The 23,666-nt window shown below is 38.3% G+C and overlaps 1 protein-coding gene across 1 annotated transcript in view; it reads right to left on the bottom strand.

Moving 5' to 3' along the window:
* The window catches only part of GEMIN5 (gem nuclear organelle associated protein 5), a gene marked incomplete at both ends in the record, with an annotated part of 40,352 nt that overhangs the window by 14,398 nt on the left and 2,288 nt on the right, over positions 1-23,666 (bottom strand). Inside the window, 13 exons of the mRNA XM_079703758.1 lie at positions 415-642; positions 2,468-2,639; positions 3,636-3,775; positions 7,737-7,918; positions 9,010-9,083; positions 10,330-10,466; positions 11,845-11,927; positions 15,706-15,791; positions 16,793-17,005; positions 17,871-18,036; positions 19,061-19,193; positions 20,606-20,725; positions 20,936-21,087. Coding sequence (XP_079559884.1) covers positions 415-642; positions 2,468-2,639; positions 3,636-3,775; positions 7,737-7,918; positions 9,010-9,083; positions 10,330-10,466; positions 11,845-11,927; positions 15,706-15,791; positions 16,793-17,005; positions 17,871-18,036; positions 19,061-19,193; positions 20,606-20,725; positions 20,936-21,087 — 1,886 coding nt within the window. The remainder of the gene's footprint in view (positions 1-414; positions 643-2,467; positions 2,640-3,635; positions 3,776-7,736; positions 7,919-9,009; positions 9,084-10,329; positions 10,467-11,844; positions 11,928-15,705; positions 15,792-16,792; positions 17,006-17,870; positions 18,037-19,060; positions 19,194-20,605; positions 20,726-20,935; positions 21,088-23,666) is intronic.

Raw genomic sequence — 23,666 nt, 5'->3', positions numbered from 1 at the left:
GTACCATATATTTTGGCCATTTTAAATTCTGTCACATCAAAATATTCTGCTGTGGAATTAAACATGAGTCAGTCCTATTTATATTGTTTGCCTGCAAGTTCCCAGAGTGGTGATAGTTTCTAGGTCAGATATTTGTAAGGGACAATGGTTTCTTTCAGTAAACATGGCTGATGACATCATATTGTTCAAACTTTCCCCATGTAATTTTCTATGTATACATTGCCCTAGTTTCACTTTGTCCCACAGTCTTACCCTGCTCAAGTTGATAAGAAGTTTTCTCTACAGAACTTCAATATTTCCATCCCAATCATCCATTAGATCCCCTTAACAGTTCAAAGGTAGACCTGGCTTAGTTTCCTGGTCATGACTACTAAGTCCTAGAGAGTTAGTGAAACACAGGATTTGGCCACATACCTGCCGAGGTGACACCACAGGGTAGCTCTGGCTCCCGGGCTTCCTCCTCAGTCTCCTGGTCTGACACTCCATTCTCAACAGGGCCCGAGCTCTCCTTTACACTCTCTTCTTCATTCCCGTTACACAATTCCTGCTTTACAGGCCCTCTCAAGGTGGGCTTTTTCTTCTTTTTGGGCTTTGGCTTAGGTTGAGAGAGCCTTTTTTTCTCTAATTCAATACTTTTCTTGCCTATAGAAATCACAATTCAGAAAAGAATAGATTAAAGTATATATTCTTGGTTAAAAGCACTCTAGGAGATAATCTCCAAAACCCTATTACTCTTCTTTTTGATAACATTCTGGCCCTTTCCCTTCCTTCCCAATGAATTCTTAGTTATATTATCAAAATGTTAACCAAACCAAACCCTTTTGGGATTTCATTAAATCATAAACACAATGCCCATTTACCCCTGAATACTTGAGTGTGTATCCTACAAACAAGGATATTCTCCTACATCATCAGAGCACAACCATTAAAATCAGGAAATTAACGATGATACATTACTCCTGTCTACTCCCACCTCACTTAAGTTCTGCCAGTTGTACCAAGAATGTCCTTTATAGCAAAAAGAATCAATTTAGGACTACATGTCACACTGGCTTGTTATGTCTCTACTTTCTTTCAGCCTGAACAGGCTCAGATTTTATTTTGACTTTCATGACTGGAAACTCATGAAGATTACAGGATAGTTATTTTGTCAGATTTCCTTCAAATTGGGTCTGCCTTATGTTTTTCACGATCAGATTTGGGTTATTCATTTCATTGCCTCAGGCAATCACTGATTTGCTGTCACTGTAGCTTAGTTTTGTCTGTTTTAGAAATTCATATGATTTATAACTACATTTCTTTTTTTAAAAATTTTATTTATTTATTTATTTTTGGCTGCATTGGGTCTTTGTTGCTGTGCACAGGCTTTCTCTAGTTGCGGCGAGCAGGGGCTACTCTTTGTTGCAGTAAACGGGCTCTTCACTGCAGTGGCTTCTCTTGTTGCGGAGCACGGGCTCTAGGTGCTGGGGTTCAGTAGTTGTGGCATGTAGGCTCAGAAGTTGTGGCTCGCAGGCTCTAGAGCACAGGCTCAGTAGTTGTGGCGTATGGGTTTAGTTGCTCCGCGGCATGTGGGATCTTCCCGGACCAGGGCTCGAACCCGTGGCCCCTGCATTGGCAGGCGGATTCTTAACCACTGCACCGCCAGGGAAGCCCTATAACTACATTTCATACTCTGTATTAGCTATACAGTATTTAATCTTTGTGCCCGGATTCTTTTGCTAGGCATAATCCTTTTTGAGATTCATCCATTTTGTTGTGTTTAAAAGTAGTTACTTTTTATTGCTGAGTAGAATTCCACTACAGGATATACCATAGTTTATCTACCAGCTGATGTACATTTGGGTTGTTGTTTCTGGTTTGTGGCAATTATAGATAAAGCTATAAGCATTCTTTTATAGGTCTTTATATGGATGTATTATTTCATTTCTTCGGGTATATTTCTAGTTGTTTATATACTCTGTCTAGTTTTCTAGCTATTTCTGGTGAGTGGGCAAATCTGGTACCAGTTATTCTTTTACAGCCAGAAATGGAATTCTGTTAATTATTTCAAGTTCAGATTGTCCCAGATTTGGGTAGCCAGCCCCTTCAAGCTGGCTTCTTTGTCCTTTTGATGATCTCTATTCTTTGAGCACTTCCTTCCTTTGTGGCATATGATGTTGCAGGCTCATCTTGTATTTTTCCTGTCCTAATCTGGAATTAGCCATTTCTCCAGAAGCCCTGGTCGGTCCCTTTTAATGGAGAATGATATTTAGAAAACAAGATCTGGGTGCTAGGTATACTTGTTACTATTTGGGTGTTGTCCTCAGGCCCCTCATGGCTGCTATCCTTGCTTGGGCTTCCAACCCTACCATCCTGTTGCTGCTGCCCTGCAGGAATGTCTTCCTTGCTTGACTCCAGTCAACTTATTTACTGAGGAAAGGAGAAAGGGAATTGGGCAAGCCTTTATGGGCTCCAGGTTTTGACTGACCTTGAGGAGGTCGGGAATGTTCTTGCATGGAAGTGAGCCATTTGTACACACAGAAGTCATCTGCCCCTGAGTAGATGCAGTCTGGATCCAACGGGGACCATGCGATGCAAAGCAGTCGACCTCGATGTCCTCGGAAATTGCATAGAGGCTCTTCCTGGAGAGTATCCCACACCTAAAACCAAAAGTCACACAGAGAATAATTTCTGGTTATTCTATTGTTTTTTGGGGGGTATACATTTTAAAAAAAATCTTATAAATCTGTGTACTCTTATTTCCTCTTGTGATTTGTACTTTTAGGAGTTCAGTTTCAGAAAGTGCTATTTCCTGTGGGAGGTTTATGTATTCTGGGATATAGAGGCATTCCCATGTGGATGATTTTGAGTAAGCTTTAATGGTGCCCTATGGATTTCACTGTCCTGAACCAGGATCATATGTTATTTTTGGGCTGGGGATTCACATACCATGAAGAGAATTCTAATTCAGAGCCCACACCTGCACATGTGATGGATGCTTAGGGTTCTAACTTCTCACAGGTGATTCTTCTGTCTGTGGGCAAATGATCAATTTCCTTGCTGTTTCTTGAATTACTCAAGTCTGCACTGCACAAAGGGTAGCCCGTCATGGCTCTCAGCTCTGTGCAGATAGCTTATTTACCACTCAATACTGAGACAGACATCCATCACAGATGATAGATCCTAAGGTCTCTTCTGGTTCTGATATCCGAAACTCACCCCATACCTCCGGTTTGGCATCTCATCTTTATTTTTGAGAACTTGGAGGTCTGACTTACCAATTTATTATTAGAAATATTTTTTCATTATTTATAGTCACCATTCTTTGATAGAACAGAATGGGAGGAGTACTTTTCACATCAACTTTAGTCCATTAAACTGACAGTAGGTCAGAATGAAATCTTTAAAAACATCAGAATTTAGCTAGTTCCTATTAATATTTCCCCTTTCATCCAAGTAAAATACACCCCAAACTTAGCCTGCCAAGGGCCCAGATATGTTTAATAAACTAAAATGCCCTCTAGAGCTCAGAAAAATCCCTTTCTATAGAAGATAATGGTGAGGGAAGGAGTCTGTACAAAACTGGGGGAAAAGAGGGAAGAGTTTAAGTTAGAGTACATAGTGAAGAACCCACTGAATCAAGGACGCAATAGTACCTGAGCTGTACCATCATAGGAAGCAGATATCAGCCTTCCGTCATGATGTGGGCTCCATGCCAGACTGGTAATCTTGGCTGTGTGCCCTGAGAGGGTCCGGTAGGGCTCTGTAATGGTCATTGGAGATTCAGGATTGCTCTCTGTAAGACAAGGGGATGATGTCATTTCTACCAGCAACAACAACAGAAAGACATAAAGGAGGGTATTAACATGGCAAGAGTCAAGATTTTGCCACGTGCTTTCTGTGTGATTTTCAATATTGTTTCTATGTGGGCAGTGTTGTTTAGTAGTTAAGTGTGTAGGCATATCCACAGTGTCTGGCATATGGGCTTACTGCAAGAAGTGTTAGCTATCATTCTTTCTTTCTAAAAGTCATCAAAATGAAAGTAATACATTTTGGATGTGATACCAAGAACATATCACGTATATGGCACTCTAGCTAAAAATGTGTGACGTGAATCTAGTCATGAGAAAATAGGAGACCAAACCAAATTGAGGGGACATCTACAAAATAACAGGCTGGCATTCTTCAAAAAAATCAAGATGAGGGACTTCCCTGGTGGTCCCGTGGTTAAGACCCCACACTTCCAATGCAGGGGGCACGGGTTCGATCCCTGGTTGGGGAACAAGGATCCCGCAGGCCGCGTGGTGTGGCAAAAAAAAAAAAAAAAAAAAAAAAAGGCTGAGGGACTGTTCTAGATATAAAGGACAATATTGGATCAACTGTCAACACTAGAATAAGCATGGTAGATCAAACTATTGTATTAAATTAACTGAAGTTTATAATGGAATTATGGTTATGTAAGGGAATAGCCTTATTCTTACAAAATACACAAATATTAAGGGATATGGGGCATGACACATGCAACACAAACAGTTTGGAAAAATACATACATACACACAGAACAAAGCAAATATGACAAAATACAAGTTGTTGAATCTGTGAAAGGGTATACGAGAGTCCTTTGTACTATTCTTGCAACTTTCCTCTAAGTCTCAATTATTTAAATATAAGAAGGTAAAAATAAAATGAAATGGATTCTGGCCATTTTTTTCCTTTTTCTATTATTCAGTAGATATGAAATAAAAAACAAACTAGGGGGCTTCCCTGGTGGCGCAGTGGTTGAGAGTCCGCCTGCCGATGCAGGGGACACGGGTTCGTGCCCCAGTCTGGGAGGATCCCACATGCCGCGGAGCGGCTGGGCCCGTGAGCCATGGCCGCTGGGCCTGCGCGTCCGGAGACTGTGCTCCGCAAGGGGAGAGGCCACAGCAGTGAGAGGCCCGCGTACCGCAAAAAAAAACAAAAAAACAAAAAACAAACTAGGGTGATAGTATTACAGTAGAAAAAGATCTGCACTGCTCTTAAGTATTAAGTTAATGCTCTTCAATAAGTGATGCTGAGAAAACTGGACAGCTACCTGTAAAAGAATGAAATTACAACATTTTCTCACACTGTATATAAAAATAAACTCAAAATGGATTAAAGACCTAAATGTAAGACCTGAAACCTTAGAACTCCTAGAAGAGAACTCTTTGACATAAATCATAGCAGTATTTTTTTTGGCTCAGTCTCCTAAGGCAAAAGGAACAAAAGCAAAAATAAACAAATGGAACCTACTTAAACTTAAAAACTTTTGCACAGCAAAGGAAACCATCGACAAAACGAAAAGACAACCTACTGAATGGGAGAAAATATTTGCAAATGACTGATAAAGGATTATTTCCAAAATACCTAAACAGCTCATAGAAGTCAGTGTCAAAAAAATAAACAACCCAATTAAAAAATGGGCAGAACACCTGAATAGACATTTTTCCAAAGAAGACATGGCCAACAGGCACATGAAAAGATGCTCAGCATCGCTAATCATCAGAGAAATGCAAATCAAAACCACAATCATATCATTTCACACCTGTCAGAATGGCTATCATCAAAAAGAACACAAATAGGGACTTTCCTGGTGGCACAGTGGTTAAGAATCCACCTGCCGATGCAGGGGACACGGGTTCGAGCCCTGGTCCGGGAAGATCCCACATGCCGCAGAGTGACTAAGGCTGTGTGCCACAACTACTGAGCCTGTGCTCTAGAGCCCGCGAGCCACAACCACTGAGCCCGTGTGCCACAACTACTGAAGCACGCACGCCTAGAGCCTGTGCTCTGCAACAGAGAAGCCACTGCAATAAGAAGCCCATACACCGCAACAAAGAGTAGCCCCTGCTTGCTGCAACTAGAGAAAGCCCGCGTGCAGCAACGAAGACCCAACACAGCCAAAGAAAAAAAAAAAACAAAAAACACAAACACAAATAACAAATGTTGGTGAGAATGTGGAGAAAAGAGAACTCTAGTACATTACTGGTGGGAATGTAACTGGTGCAGCCACTATGGAAAACAGTATGGAGGTGCCTCAAAAAACTAAAAATAGAAGTACCATATGACCCAGCAATTCCACTCCTGGGCATGTATCCGAAAAAAATGAAAACACTAATTCTAAAAGATACATGTACTCCAATGTTCTTAGCAACATTATTTACAACTGCCAAGATATGGAAGCAACCTAAATGTCCATCAACAGATGAATGGATAAAGATGTGGTATATATGTACAATGGAATATTACTCAGTCATAAGAAGGAAGTTCTGCTGTTTGCAACAGAAGAGACCTAGAGGGTATTATGCTAAGTGAAATAAGTCAGACTGAGAAAGACAAATACTGTATGTTTTCACTTACATGTGGAATCTAAAAAATAAAATGAATAAATATAACAAAACAGAAACAGATTCACAGATATAGAGAGCAAACTAGTGGTTATCAGTGGGGAGAGGGCAGAGGGGAGGGACAAGATGGGAGTGTGGGATTAAGAGGTACAGACTTGTATATAAAATAAATAAGCAATAAGGATATATTGTATAGCACAGGGAAATATAACCATTATTTTATAATAACTTTAAATGGATATAATCTATAAAAATACTGAATAGCTATGTTGTCTACCCAAAACTAATACGATATTGTAAATCAACTATACTTCAGTTTAAAAAAAATAAGTTTATGTCCTTTGCCAAAGTAGATATTTAATTTGGAATCAGAAGACTAGGATAAGCTTTCTAACATATCATGCTTATTAGTTACAAACTGTCTACTATTTATTATTAGAAAAATCTATGTACACTTTATTAGTTTTCCTATATTCCTTTTAACTTGAGAGAGTCACTGCTAGAATAAAATTTTTTTTGTTATTACAAATAAAGATTCTCAGGAAATCACTGGAAGTTAGTTCTAGAGAAATTTAAAATGTCAACTTGAAATTTTCACTATGGTTGACAGTACATACTCTCCAGCACTTTGGAAACAGATTAGTGTCACATTATAATTTCTTCATATTAGAAAAAAAAGTAATTACATCTCCTTCACATTAAAAGAACAGGTGCCTCTGACCACTTATTATGGTTCTTCTGGGTGCTGAAGAAATTCAGAGAAGTTTACGATTCATTAAGGAATACATCATATGAAAATATGAAAAAGATCAATGTGCCAGGCAGGGACTAGTAGTTACTAGGACACATGCAGACTCTGCAATTAGACAATTTGGGTTTGAATCTAGGCTCTATCATATACTAGCTGTGGGACTTAAGGAAGTGAGCTAACCTCTCTGAGCCTCAATTTAATCAGGAAAATGAAGATAACAAAACCTACCTCCCAGGACTGTGAGAATTAGATGCAGTCACACATGGAAACACTGAGGGAAGGGGATATAAACTGGCAAAATCTTTTTGGAGAGTGACAGTTTCACACAAGATGCAAAGTCATATCCCTACCCCTGGCCTGGAATAACTATAGCAATAACTATACTTTAGAAAATCTGGAGAAAACATGCAGCAAACTAATAACACTGGTTTTTACTGAGGGATGGGATTAGGGAATTTTGTCATGTTTGAAACTTTTGTTGTATTTTAAATAAGGTGAATATACTACTTTTGAAAGCAGAAAAATAATAAAAGTAGTATTTACTTTAATACCAAAAAGAGAGGAAAAGGCACAGAAATTGGAACAAGAAGTAGCAGAACACATATACCACCCCCAATATGGAAAGAAACCAAAGTTACCTATGACGGTCTGCAGGTTGTGCACATAAATGACTGCATTGTTGGACCCAGAGGCCATCAGATAGCTCAGCTCTGGCTGGCTGCCATACTCATGATGCCAGCTAATAGTATTCACAAGCTTGTGATGCTGCTGGATGGTGCAGATCAGTTTCAAGTTAGGAACCTTGAATATTTCTATTGATCTGCAATAAGAAACACACCAAGACAAGAAAGATGGATGCTCAAATTACAGTCCAGTGCACACAGGTATCTCCCTCATCCCATCAGTCAAAGAAAGGTGAAATGGAATAGGATAACCCTATATAAACTGCAGAGGTTACTCTCTCACAAAGAACCAGATACAAAAAGTAGTTCTTTCAAACAGTTTTCACAAATCTCAACAATCTCTGGAAAGTTGTGTTTATCAGGCTCTTATAATAAATGGTGCAAGGGAGAAGCTAAAAAGAAGAATTAATAAACAAATGGCTGAAATAGGACTATGTTATTATGATCAACATTGGAAAGGGAAAAAAAAAAACCTAAAAAAAACAAAAACAAAAAGATGTTGGAAAGGGCATGGTGAGGCCTAAAAAGCATTTCTGCCTAGGTTTACTTTTAAAAAAATGAAGGGAGATTTAAGCAGTTTAATTCTGGAGATGAGGATTCTGTGAAGCACACAACAGCCAAAACACAGAGTAGGCAAACATTCTCTTTGGGCTGAAAATATTTAACTTATTTTGCAGTTCTCAAAGATGCAGAGAGGGGCTTCCCTGGTGGCGCAGTGGTTGAGAGTCCGCCTGCCGATGCAGGGGAAACGGGTTCGTGCCCCGGTCTGGGAAGATCCCACATGCCGCGGAGCGGCTGGGCCCGTGAGCCATGGCCGCTGGGCCTGTGCGTCCGGAGCCTGTGCGTCCGGAGCCTGTGCTCCGCAACGGGAGAGGCCACAACAGTGAGAGGCCCACATACCACAAAAAAAAAAAAAAAAAAAAAAAAAGATGCAGAGAGCTGAGTCATTTAAGGATGTCAAGGATAAGTCAGAATATCAAATACAACTAGGTTTTCCCAACTAACATTACAGATGGCATTAGCTTGTGATCAAATATATGTGCAATTACAAAGTTTTTTTTTTTTTTAAATTTCATTTATTTATTTATTTATTTATGGCTGTGTTGGGTCTTCGTTTCTGTGCGAGGGCTTTCTCTAGTTGTGATAAGTGGGGGCCACTCCTCATCGCGGTGCGCGGGAAGTAGTTTTTTTTTTTTTTTTTTTTTTTTTAAAGAAACAAAACACATACCCATCTTCATTGCCAAGAGCCATGATTTTGCCATCTGCTTTCCAGCTGATCTCTGTGTGTACAGGCAATTTGTACTAGAAAGCAAAACAAACCAATCTTGACTGAAAACATTGTTCTTCTTACAAATCAGTGATGACAGTGTGGGAAAAAAAAGAAAATCCCTAGTTTAAAAATGTTCTAATTGTACAACAGCCATTCTTATAAGTAACCTACATAATTCACCAAAGAGTTACTAAGAGCAAGTATTTGAAATACGATTTCCTAAATGGGATAAAAAAGAGAGGCCAGTAAATACTACATGTCTGCAGTGTATAACCTTGTGAAATGAACTTAATTAAAATGATTTTTATCCCACAGTAAGACATGAAACATATCCATTGGCTTTGATAACATGGGGGTCATCGCCTTTTTAATAGAAGTCATACACACTACCCTTTTTTCTTCCTATCTCTTCTGTTTCTTTTCCAGAATCTTTTTTTTTTCCTAACTTTTTTTTGGTGTTCCCCAAAGCTGCCTGGGCCCTCTTCTTTTCTTTCTTGTCTCTTTAGATCACCTCATACATACCTGCAGCTTCTTTAGCTACCATTCATGTGAAGGGACTCCAAATTTCTATTTCCAGCCCAAACTCCTTATATGAGCCTCTGATCCATACATTTAACTGTCACAAAACTAAGTTTGTTAAGAATAGGAATTTTGTCTCTTTTATTCATTGTTGAATGTTAATGTTCAGATAACATTTAAGACATGAAGGAATACAGTCAACAAAAATAATTCAGTTTATGATTAAATGTTATTTTTATGCTAGCAATACAAAATAATGAGCAACAGTAAAAGAGGCTCATTTGAAAGAGTAAGGAAATCTCAACATTTATGGTTTCATTTAAAAAGACAGTTCTGGCATACAGATACATTGATAGGATGGTAAAGAAAATGTGGCTAAATGTGGAAATCTCAGTCAAGGATATAAGGAACTTATTTGTATTATTTTTGAAACTTTTGTATAAATCTGTAATTATTTCACTAAAAAAATTAAAAACAAAATGACAATTCTGTCTTGAGCAAAATACCTTATAGCCGCACTTGAATACCATCTTAAAAAATTATTTTTATGAACACCTCACTCCGGAGAAAGTGGCTGGTGTGAAAAGGCTGCTTTATATTCAAGATCGGAAAGTTTACAATAAATCACCATTGCAACTGAGAGAAGCTTGAAATCTGCCTGAGCATAATGGATACCTCTTATAATGGCATTTATCATGCAAGATGAGAAGCCAAGAAGATGGAGAGATCATGAGAAGACTTTAGACCACAAGAACTCACTTTGATTGAATTGGTGTCCCTGATGAGTTTGTTGATGTCAAAGGCCTCTCCACTAAGCTTCCAGGGGTTGTGTTGTAAGACAATCCCTTCCCCTCCACAGCTGTATAAAGTGAGGGAAGGTCTGTCCCCTTCTCCTCCTATATGAGATAAGAAAAGAAAGCTTATCAGTTTTGTACTTCACCAGCTTAACTATTTGTTGCTATAGTATGACCATATCATACTATGAGATGTTTTAAAAGAATTACATTAATTTATTGGAATAAAGTCATTGTTCTTTGCATCTGAACACAGTTGTTGGGGGCAGAAGTAAACAGGGTATATTAATTCTACATTAATATTTATAATACAACATCTTTGCTTTAAACATTCTTCTGCCACTCAAAATAGTAGGGGTGCCAAAGCTGGGATCAGAAAACATGTTTTCAAAGTTTTGGGGAATCTACCTTCTCTTACTGAAACAAGTACTCTTTGGGCATTTAAATATATGGAGCTGCAGGACTTGCTATGACTAACTGTAAGAAGCTGTACTCAAAGCAAAGATTTCTTTGGTGTTACAGCAATCATCCTGTTGATTTTTAAGAAGCAAACAGTGGTTCTGGTGGGTTTCTGTAAGGGCAAGTTTTATTTTCACCACTGTTAGAACTATGCTTGGCACAAATCAAGGATCAACATTTGTTGAATGAATGAATGAATGAACTACCATTGCAATGCTGCTTGAGTTCTGATGATTTATACTGTAAACGTTTACATTATTATGGAAATTTACAGATGTTCCATTATATATGGTGAAGAAAAGATTACCAAAGACTTTTGCTGAACACACTCATTTTTAAAATTCTGCAAGACCTACCACTTTAGGCATACGAAAGAGAAAGATAAGGCTGAGGGGTTAGAAAAGGAAAAGGGTCAGAATACAGTCAAAGGCAACAAGAGATCATTTGAGAAATTCTAAGTTTGCTTTAACTGTAGGTGAAAACAGATGATCATTAACATTATAATTCTTTTTTTTAAAAATTTTGTTTTTTTTTAATAAATTGCTTATCTTACTTTATTTATTTTTTGGCCACACTGCATGGCCTGTGGTATCTTAGTTCTTGGACCAGGGATTGAACCTGGGCCCTTGGCAGTAAGAGCACGGAATCCTAACCACTGGACCGCCAGGGAATTCCCAACATTATAATTCTGATAAAATTAAAAGGTGATAGCAAATTTTGGTGAAAATCATTAGACTAGGTATCAGGACCCAGCATGAGATAACTATATTCACAATGAAAAAATTCAGCTCAGAGAGACCAAATATGCTTTAGTTTGGAGTTTGGAGAGGCTTATTCTGGGTGAATGCTTTCTAATTTCTCACCTGTTAAAACTGCCTTCATGGACCCCTGGGGACATAGCAGCTTGCTTAAGTAATCACTGCACTAGAATATTTATGACTCTTTCCAGGTTGCACATCCTAGGATTAAGTTGAAAGAAAGAGAATACTCTCACGTTTGTTACAGAATGAGTCACACTTACCGGGTGCCATGGAGGGTACTGGTGGCCCCCAGGCTAATGAGTATACAGTCTTCTTGTGATATGTGCTAGAAATCTGTGGAGGCCTGGGGGGAAGGGGGATTACAAACAGAAAGACTTAAAACAAAAAGATATAGTGGAAAACAGACCATCTTTTTCAAAAAGTTGCCTGTTATATAAACTTAGTTGCTGATATTAAAGAAAAATAATTTAACAGTACCCTTCTCCAAATAACTGACTGTAAACAAGCAAACACTTAAATAATATACCATGTAATGATAGCTACTAACAAAATAATTAAGTCCCGAACATACTTCACCCAATAAAAAAATGTTATTAACCTCCCCAACCGGCCAGTTTGGGGTCATTCTCCCCTTCTCTGTCAAATATTCTAATGTTACTGTAGTTATATACCAGTGTAAAGGCTATCACAGCTAGAGAAAAACAGGACAAGACAGAAAATGCAAACTGTTAAGCCCAGAACTAAGGTTACTGCTAAGCATATATTATCACCATTCAAATGTATCCACCTTATACTCAAGTAAAAGACTGGAAGTCATTTTTGGCTTACCCTGTCGTTAACATCACATTCTTAAACTAAGACAAGATTTTATTTCATTTTATTTTTTTGGCCGTGCCTTTTGGCTTTCGGGATCTTGGTTCTGAACCAGGGATTGAACCCGTGCCCCCTGTGGTGGAAGCTCGGAGTCCTAACCACTGGACTGCCAGGGAATTCCCAAGATTTTAGAGTAGATAGATTTTAAAGGTTTTTTTTTCTTGGATTAATACTTTTATTCTTCACAAACATTCATTTCTTCCATCTTTTCTACCTAATAATGCATTTATTTATTTAATTAAAAAATTTTAAATTTGTTTTACAGTTTTTAAAGGTTACTTTCCATTTAATTATTACAAAATACTGGCTCTATTCCCCATGTTGTACAGTACATCCTTGAGCCTGTCTTATACCCAATAGTTTGTACCTCCCACTCCCCCACCCTATAGTCCACCCCACCCCAACCACTAGTTTGTTCTCCATATCTGTGAGTCTGCTTCTTTTTGTTATATTCACTAGTTTGTTGTATTTTTTAGATTCCACATATAAGTGATAGCATACAGTATTTGTCTTTCTCTGTCTGACTTACTTCACTTCACATAATGCCCTCCACACCCATCCATGTTGCTTCAAATGGCAAAATTTCATTATTTTTTATGGCTGCATAGTTATTCCAGTGTGTGTGTGTGTGTGTGTGTGTGTGTGTATACACATAACATTTTTGTCCTTTCATCTGTTGATAGACACTCAGGTTGCTTCCCTATCTAGGCAGTTGTAAATAATGCTGCTATGAACACTGGGGTGCATGTATCTTTTCGAATTAGTGTTTTTGTTTTTTTTGGATATATACCCAGGAGTGGAACTGCTGGATCATATGGTAGTTCTTTTTGAGGTTTTGATTTTTTTTTTTTTAAAGAAATGTTGCTCTTCAGGATATTTTTGAAGGTTGCTATGGTGATTAATGATATGTGATGTGTCAGGACAGGGCAGTGCGGTTATTACCTTTAACATATACTGTATTCTTTGTATGATTTTAGAATTCCAGGATTCTAGAACCTATGACTGAACTAACTTAGCTGTTGACTTCTTTATTTCCATGTATCTGACACATTTATCATTATCACTCTAGACAATGAACCAATTTTTCTTTGGCTGAAAGAAGTACAATAAGCATTTCTGGCTCAATATTAACAATGTATCTACAGCAACATCCTTCCTCCTACTACATACCTTTGCTGGTATCAGTTTGGATATTCAGCTTATAATAACCAAATGATAGTAATTTACCAGAATTAGTCAGCAGTTTTGTGATGACACAAACCTATTTAAATTGATATATAGTTTTATTTTATTAAATACTTCTTTGAAATAGTGTAGCCTGTTTAAAAAAAAGTTAGAAATGAAGAAAAATAGTTAATGTGTATTCAGTTATACATAAGTACCAAAAAAACTGGCATATAAAAAGGTTAGCTGCACAGTATAATGAATGATTCTCACTTAGATGCAAATGATCTTTTGGCAAACTTTTTCTGTAAAGGGCCAGATAGTCAGTGCTTCAGGCTTTGTGAAACATGCAATTTCTGTCACAACTCGTCCATTCTGCTGTGGTAGCATGAAAGCAGCCTCAGACAAGAGGTAAAAAAAATGAGTGTGTGGCTTCCCAGGTGGCGCAGTGGTTAAGAATTCTCCTGCCAAGGCAGGGGACATGGGTTTGAGCCCTGGTCCAGGAAGATCCCACATGCTGCAGAGCAACTAAGCCCGTGCGCCACAACTACTGAACCTGCACTCTAGAGCCCGCGAGCCACAACTACTGAGTCCGCGTGCCACAACTACTGAAGCCTGCGTGCCTAGAGCCCGTGCTCCGCAACAAGAGAAGCCCACGCACCGCAATGAAGAGTAGCCCCCGCTTGCCGCAACTAGAGAAACCCCATGCGCAGCAACAAAGACCCAATGCGGCCAAGAAAAGAAAAAAAAAGAGCGTGGTTGGGCTCTAATAAAACTTTACTTATGGACAGAGAAATCTGAATTTTATTTACTTTTCATACATTGTGAAATATTCTTTTGATTCTTTTTCATTTATTTCAAAAGATAAAACTATTCTTAACTCATGGGCCATAATTCTCTAATCCCTGGCTTAGAACAGTGCTTGTCCAATAAAGTAGCCCTTAGCCAAATATGGCCCTTGAGCACTGGAAGTGTGGCTCGTGCAACTAAGAACTCAAGTTCTAATTTTATTTATTTTTAATTAGTTTAACTATAAATAGTCACACATGACCAGTGGCTACCAAACTGAACAGTGCAAGTCTGGAATCTAATCAAGCATCTAGAGTAGCTGTGCCCAGTAGATTTATACTGTGAGCCACATCTGCAAATCAAAGCTTTCTAGTAGCCAAGTTAACAGAAGTAAAAGAAACAAGTGAAATTCAATTTTAAGAATGTATTTTATTTAGCTCAGTATATAAAAAGTATTATCTTTTAAAATATAATGAAAATAAATAATTGCTGAGGCATTTTACATTCTTTTCTGGGGACTAAGCCTTTGAACTCTCGAGTATGTTTTACACTCAGCACATCTCAGTAGCCACCTGTGACTAAAGACTACTGTAATGGACATTGCAGCTCTAGACAGTTCATAGGAAATACAGGGAATAGTGAAATGAGTTACAAGTCACCACAAAGATTTAACAAGTCCAAAATGCAGAATATGCTACAAAACAACTTATCTGGAATCTTCAAATTGAAAAGGCAATGTTATGGAAAGAAGTGGGGGATTATTCTAGAATAAGAGACTAAAGAGACATAACAAAATACAACGTGTGATCCCTGATTGAAAAAAGTTTGAAAAAAAAACCACTAGGGAAAATGTTTTTGGCTCAAATGAGGAAATTTGTATATGCACTGGATATTAGCTCATATTATAGATTACTGTTAATTTTTGTTAAGTGTAGACAAATAAAGCAAGTATGGCAAAATGTTAACAACTGGTAAATCAAGATGGAAGGTACAGAGATGTTCTTTGTTCTCGGCTTTTAACATTCTTTCATGTCTGAAAACTTTTGTAAAAAAATGTTGAGGGAAAACAAAAGCAAATGGTTTATTTTAGTGGTTCCCACAGGTCAGATGGGCTGAACCACCATCACCTGAAAAAAATTTTTTAAATAAAATTCTGACTTCTAAGCCTAATCTCAGAGTCAGAATCTTAAAGATGCTTCCCAGCCCTATTATGATATACATCCAGGTTTATGAACTCAAAATTAACTCACTGACAATTTGGTCAATGGGCTAAATAGGAATCATCTATTTCTTACTTGTTGGAGTAGGTGTCATACAATCCCACTTTTCCATCATCAGTTCCAAAAGCTAAGCAGCCTTCCTTGGTTGGGTGCCAGCACAGCTACAAAAAAATGAGGAAAGGGGCAGTGTTAAGGGAATCCTTAGGTTATACTTCAAGTGTTCAGTTGGAAAACTTTCTTGTTCTTTCTGTCTTCTAATTTTAAAAGTAACAAATTCTCATTATTTAAAAGAGAGAAACAAAGAAGTATTAAAAACAAAGTAAAAGTCACCTGTAATCTCACCATCCAAAACACCCCATTGCCAATTCTGTATCTTTCTAGACATTTTTTGTGGATGAACTTTATATATACTTGAAAAAACAAAAATAGGTTCAAACATTTAAATGATATGCGTGATACATTGTTGAGTGGGGAATAAAAGATTCCAGAACAATTTAGAAAATATGATTCTATTCATCATTAACAAAGCTTGGAAAGATACGTCACAAACTGTCAACAGTGGTTCTCTGGATGATGGAAGTGGGAGAATGGAGTCAAGGGTGGGTAGGAAACATTTTTTGCTTCCTACACTTCTGTACTGTGGTTTTCGTTTTGAACCACAAACCTTTATTGCTTTTAGACTAAATAGCCACAACAAAGATATCACTTTGAAGAAAAACAAAAAAATTATACATACTGTTTTGTAATCTGCATTCCATGTTTTGTAATTTGCATTTTTCATGAATCATTAACATTTTCCCATATCAAAGAAACATCTACATTATCACTTTTAATAGTTTAATACTATTCCCCATGTGGTTATAATTTAATGTATCTCCTATGAATGTACATCCAGGTTATTTCTAATTTCTTACTATTAGAAAATAGTGTGACTTGAACAAAACCTTAATTTTACAAACAAAGCCAAATTTCGGAATTAGGAGGTATGTAATGGGTTTGGTCAGAGAGAGTCCTTCTGCTGTTCCACTTTCAAATTGCATCGAAAATACCCTTGAAGAAGTCTGAATTCCCAATAGAGTTCATTTTTATGAATAGGTACTCTCTAAAAGAGAATTAGTTATTTGAAAAAAGTTCGTGGCAAGCTCAAAGAAAGCTTCCTTACCGCTGTAACCTTGGACTTGACACCCTGCCAAAAAATTTTCACATCATAGTTGTTCTTTATGGAGAATGTATTCCATATACGGATCATGCCATCACCAGCGCCTATCGCCAAACAGCCTGTGTCTACAGGAGAGAAAGCCAGACTGTAGGCAAACCCACCAAGGGAAGGCAGGGTCCAGCAGCACTCCAGGGTGGCCATGTCCCAACATTTTACCTGAAAAGATTAAGGGTTAGGGTCTTTATAAAGAAGGTCAGAGAAACAGGAAAAAGAATCAACACTTCAAATAGGATGGGCTCAGAGTACATCAGGATAATGTAACTTAACTATTCCAGTAGGAATGAGAAAAATAAATCAGTTATAAATTGTAGAGCTCAGAGGGATCTTAGAATACATTTATTCCCTAAGATGCCAAGTGAATCGAAAGCACAATAAACTAGAACCCAGGCTTCCTATTTCCCAGAGTTCAGCAGCTTTTCCACTCTACTGTATCACTGTATTACAGCATTGGTAATTTTCTCATTTGTCAAACTCAAAAAAAAAAAAGATACAGGTGGCCTCAGGACAGTGGAAGAATCAGAATCATTATCTTCAAAAGCAAAATATTTTATCATAGCCAGTGGAAGAGGAGTGCTGAGTTCTTAATCGTCACTTGTTTAACAGTGACTTGGAAGAGAATGGTCAAACAAGCCTAGCTTATTGTAAAACAGAAAGGTGTCTCAAGTAAAGCCAATTGTCTCTTACAGAGACTGTGCCAAGAGGAGATGGCTCTGCTACCTAAACTATAGACGAGGGTATTTGAAAGCTAAGGCTTGATGATCTCGCACAGCCTTCCATGGACACATCTACTCTTCCTTGTTGTACCTGCTTTAACAAAAAGGCATTTGGTGGTTTCTCAGCTTTCCCCTACTTTTCTGCTGCTAATGTATTTAATGCCAATCAGTAACAGTAACTCTGAAATTGGAACGCGGGGGCAAGGTGAGGTGTGAGAAATGATGTATGGTTTGAAAAAGCCCTCTAATCCCATGCAAGTCCTCAATCACTGCTGTACAGTGCTGAATGCAAAATAAGCTGTTCTTACATCTCTGTCCATTGATGTGGAAAGCAGCAGCTGTTTGTCATCTTCAGTTTGTAGAGGACATAAATTAAACACAATCCTTGAATGATTCTGCCCTTCTGATGAAGCACTAAAGAGGGTATATTTCCGTCTCCAAGACTGAGTGAGATCCCATAGTAGCAGTTCGCCTCTGTGAAGGAAAAACAAGTATTCTCTTTCATGAGCAATCTGAAAACAAGTGATTTTGGGCCAGAGAGTGTGGGCCCTCAGCTGCAAAATAATTTCTGTTCATTGTTCCTTAAAGGAGATAAAAATTACATATTCTGAAATAGGCACAAAATACCTCTGGAAAAACACACACAAAAACAAAAAAAGTCACTGCCTATGGGGAGGGGAACCAAGTAGCGAAGACAGAGGTGGAGAGGGAGCTTTGGAGTTCCCTGGTGGTCTAGTCGTTAGGACTTGGTGCTTTCACTGCAGCGGTCCAGGTTCAGTCCCTGGTTGGGAAACTGAGATCCCGCAAGCTGTGTGGTGTGGCCGAAATATTAAAAAAAAAAAAAAGGGAGCTTTACTGTATCCTTTAATTCTTTTTGAATCATACAATTGTACTGGACTACCTTTTGAACAGATTTTTCCTAAAAGCTTTAATTATAAAATGCCACCATAATTTGCAGAGCCACAAAGGCTTTAAGACATAGTATGTCTCTTTTGGAGCAGTGGCGGTAGTTGGGTTGTGACTAACACTTTGGGGTATTTCTATATGCTTTGCCTGTATTACCTCATTTAAAAGCAGGGAACTTGTCTGTTAAATTCACTTATCATCTCAAGCAACTAGAATCTGGTGCTCAATAAATTTTGCTTAGTGAATGGCCATATTCATCCTAAGAGAGAGGAAACACTTATATCCTCCCCTTTTTTCCTGTGAAGTCACTGAAGCTCAGAAAAGTGAAGGGTCTTGCTTATGAACAGCCAGTAAGTAACAGACTGATTCTGAAATTCAGTTCCGCCTGACTTCAGAGTCCACACTTAACCACCACAACTCTTATTAGACAGCACAGGTATTAGTTCCATGATTTTTCCATTACAAATGGCCCATTATAATATAAACCTTAGTCACTGCTTTCTCCATCTTCTGTGTCTAGAAAGAAAGGCCTAGGAATTCCTGAGGCTAGAGAGAACAAAATATGTCAGAGAGCATGACCAAAAAGACTTACCCAAAACAGCTGGATACCAGCTGTGTTGGCTGACCCTTGGGCCAATGGAGTGTCAACCAAAGGCGCTCTTTAACAGTTGGGTCTATACCCCCTCCTCTTCTCTTCAGAAAGGGCAATTTCAAAGTCATCACCACTGCAGATTAAAAGAAGGTCCATGGACAGTCAAGACAATGAAAATACATGCATGAAGCCACCAGCAGTTCACAATACAGTTCATGTTTCAAAGTTTGTTAGTTTGGTTGCTTAGAATTCAGACCTCATTTTCTCATGGAAATTTACGCATATAGTGGTTAATACTAGTCTAGCAAATTTTGGTCAAACAAGCTCTTACAGGCTGTCTTGGCAACTTAAACATTAAGAATATGGTGTGTCTGGGAAAATGAGGTTCCAACTGGGATGGAGAACCCAGGTGGTAACACAACCCAAGATTCTTCAAAGTTGGAAGGACAGAGAGTAGGAAGCACAGAGAGTAGGACTCCATCTTCTAGTTGGCAAGAAATCCAACAAAGGGGACAAATTTGACAGCTGTGGTGGTAAGTTCTCCACTCCTGACATGCTACTGACCAGATGTTCTTAGTCCCTACTGTGTATGAGAAGTACCACTGGCGCTTCTAAAAATACATATGCCAGGGCTCTACCCCTAGAGATTCTGATTCAGCAGATTCGAGGTGGGGTCTAGGCACCTCCAGCTGATTCTGCTGCATGCCCAGAATTGAATACCATTGTATTAGACTTCTGTAAGTTCAGAGATTACCCTTTTGGAGGGATTCCTAGCCCGATGTTGTCCCCACTAGGGAGTATCAGCCAAAGTGTGTCCAAAAGCAGTCCACAAACCTTAAAAAATTCTGCTTTCCAAAATTATACGACTAGTTACCACTGACTGAACCCTAACTATGTGCCAAGCACTGTGCTACTTGCTTTACGTGTACTAAAGCATTTGGACAAAGATGAAAAAACTTCCATGGTTTTACATAAATTGGAGAAAGAAGACTGCTGTAAAGAGAAAAGCTAGATTTTTACTGTAAAGGTAGAATTCATTCTGCCTGGAGTTCCTCTCAATCTGTTCAATATAAACTTAAGGTAAAAGTTCTGTTCGAAGAGAAGCTTGGGAAAGCTATATGACTGAGGGTCTCTGTAATTTGGGTAAAGTGAGCTTTTACATTTAAACAGGTACTTCTATATTAGGTATATATTATTAATTCTGCATTTGTGCATTAAAAGCTCTAGCTCTAGAGATCTTTTCCATTCCTTTGATCCAGGCCTTGCCAAGTTCAGATATTCCCATTCTCATAACAAACATCTTGCCCTCCAGGCCAAACAGTGATCTTTCTGTGAATGCAGTAGAAAACCTCATTGTCAACACCAAAGCCAGATGTTCAGAGTGCAGAGAGCTCTAGCCCAGGCTAAAACTTTCTGGATAAAAAAGTAAAGAACTGCTTTCTGACAGATGACACACACTGAGGATAACAAGAAATAATAAGCTTCTACTTCTACTGGATTTATAATAGGTTATACCACAACGGAAATGTTAAATGTCAGTCTTACCTCGGCCTCTAGAGCAGCTCCAGATACGAATGGTCTGATCTTTGCTTCCAGTGGCTAAGTAGCAGCCTTTTTTTACTGGAGTTTGTGCTATAACTTTCCCATTGGGGATTTCAAGTTCTTCTAGGGTAGAGATGGTAATTTTGTTTTTAATTTGCATTAAACATGCACTTATCAAAGAAAAATTAGTTTGCAAGGGGTCCTGAAACTTAGTTACTGTTTTCATAGATTTGATCTGTAAAATCTAGTTTTAAACATAATTCAAATTATACTATTCTACCCACTTTGTTCTTTAGGTCTAAAGAGTACTGAACCCTCTTAAATCATCTCTACCTGAATTTTCCTCTTGATTTATGAATAAACAATCTTCACCAGGCAGGGGGCACCAGGCTATGGAGTGGATCTCATCATCGTGGCCTCGAAGCCTGTGTATAACTTCTCCTTTCTTGCTGATGTCAATTATAACCACTATGCCATCCTTGTAGCTAAAAAACAAGAGTTAGAAATATTACTGAAAAATGAAGACAGACTGTCTTTCTAGGAAACATTTAGGCTTAGGAGTTATTGTGCATTTCTAAAAGTTAAGTGCATTTGGGGTAGGGGGAAGGAAAAAGAGCAAGAAATAATCATGTTCTGTCCTTATTCCAAAGTACTTATTTCATGTTTTCCAGTTTTTAAAAAAACCCTCCCCCATGCCAAACTGCTGGCATTAAGTTATACTATATACATTGCCTGGCACGAAGCTCAAACAGTGGACCATGCCTGTGCTCAAGGGGAACTTACAGAAGAATAGCTCTGACAGGGGTCCAGCAATTTCCCTAATTGGAAATGAATTTGTCCTAATAAACTAAAAATATCTCCTTCCTTTTACAAATGATCTTACTTTTCTAACAAAAGCTGCAGAATTCTAACTTATAGATCTGGATATTCCAAGGCTGTCAGTTTTTGAATTCAGAAGAAACTTAGAAATTGTAATAGTTTTTTTTTTTTAATGATGAAGTATTTCAGACACAAGAAATATCTACTCTCTAGCTTAAGAAAAAAAATATTACCTATACAGTTGAAGTCCTCTGTACATCCCACCCCAATCAAACCTCTCTCCCTTTCTTTCCCAGAGGTAAACTGCTATTCCTAAATTTTGTGTTACATTAGTCCTAGCCTTTCTTTGTATATATTCCTAAATAAGATACGGAATTACTTTGTACATTTAGAAACTCATATAAATGGTATCATGTTGTCTGTTTTTCTGTAGCTTGCTTTTTTCACTCATTCTTTTTGTGAGTCATTCATGTTGACACGTGTTAACTCTAGTTCCTGGTCAGTCGTTTATACTATTGCATAGTTCTCCACCGTGTGAATATACCACAAGTTTAGTTACTCATTTTCCTTTTGAAGGGCTTCCATTTTTTTCTACTATTACAAACAAAAAATGCTATTAATAATTTTATACACACTTAAGCAAGTTTCAGGTTTGATGCCTAGTAATAGGATGTTAAGATATACACATTTTTGCTTTACTAGAAAGTGCAAAATTGCTCTCCAAAGTGGACATACCTGTTTACATTTCCTATACACTAGACAGTCCTACAGGGAAAAATACCATTACAGCTTTATTTATTTTTCTCCTTTTATTAAAAAAAATTTTCCCCATTACAGCTTTATTTAAAAAACATGAAATCATAGAATATATCAAATCTTTGAAGACACAGACTTTGAAAACCATCAAGATATATAACCTAATAGTCATGTGATCAACCTGTTTTGCAATTTCAGTCAAGACTTCAGGGACTGTTTTGAAGAACCTCTAAAAACAAATTCTGATTCAATCCTGTTTGATTGTCTTCCACCTGAAAGACTCTTCTTGTGAATTCCTGCTTATCTTTCAAGGTCAGTTTGATTCACGCTTCTCTGACCCCTGCCTACCACCCTTTCTGCTCCCTCTCTTATACTCCTACCAAGACAATGCTCCCATTTCATGGAGACCTCCGATCACAGACCCTTTCCATTTTCACTGTTAACTCACCCACACCTGTCTTCCTGTCCTTCTCCCCATGCAGTGCAGATTTCATGATCCATCATTATATTCACTCCTTAAAAAACACCCTTATCTCCTTTCTCTCAGGGGTATTTACTCCACAAAACTCCAAACCTGGTTGAATCCAACCATTTCCTTTCTCAACCAGTTTGAGTAGTTTACTTAAAATTCATGACCACGATCCTTGGCTTGGCACTCAACCAGGACCACAGGACCTGCAGTTTCTCTCAGTAAGTTCATTTTCCTCTTCTCTGAGATGACTGTTTTCATACCCTCTTCCTGCATCCAGCTCCTTCCCCACCCTGAACTTGACTCCACTTCTCTGACTTCTTCTCCACCTCTTTCTGCCTCACTAAGAATATCAGCAGCCATCAGAATGAAACACCCTCCTCTTCCAACAAGATCTGTGAACCTACTTGCACCTATTTCCACATTCTCAGCTGTTCTTTCTACTTGTGGTCTGGATCCAGTTTCCTCTTGACCTCCCATTATCACTCATGTATTCTTCACTGTTCACCCCTGCCACAGGCTCCCCCTTTTCTGCCTCAGCATCAGCAAAAAAACATGCCTTTGTTATCTTCCATTTAATACTCCCTTGACCCCCATACATCTCCTCTGGCTTCATGTCTATATGCACGTTGTCACAACCAACTGTGGAAACGTTGTCTCCATATGTATTTACCTCACCTCCCAGTCTCTTGAATCCACTCCAGTTGAACTTTCTCCTCCTACATTCTTGTGCTTATGTCTAGTCTTCAAACTAGAGAGAATGAACATCTTTGGGAGAGAAGTAAATGGAGTGGTGAAGGAGAGGGGATTGTGCTCTCAGGCAGCTCATGTGAAACAACCTTGGTGATCACTGGGGAGACAGATCCTAATGCCAGATTGCTTTCCCAGTTGAGTGGGAGAGCTAAGAACCAGAGATAGAGCTGAGTCATTTGACACTTTGGGAGTATATGTTATAACCAAGGGTAAGTATGGAGGAAAAAAAGATGAAAGAGGACATTTCTGACATTTGGAGGTTGACTG

This window comes from Hyperoodon ampullatus, assembly GCF_949752795.1.
Source record: "Hyperoodon ampullatus genome assembly, chromosome: 4".
NCBI classification, from domain to species: Eukaryota; Metazoa; Chordata; class Mammalia; order Artiodactyla; family Ziphiidae; genus Hyperoodon; species Hyperoodon ampullatus.
This window is presented reverse-complemented; position numbering and strand designations above follow the sequence as displayed.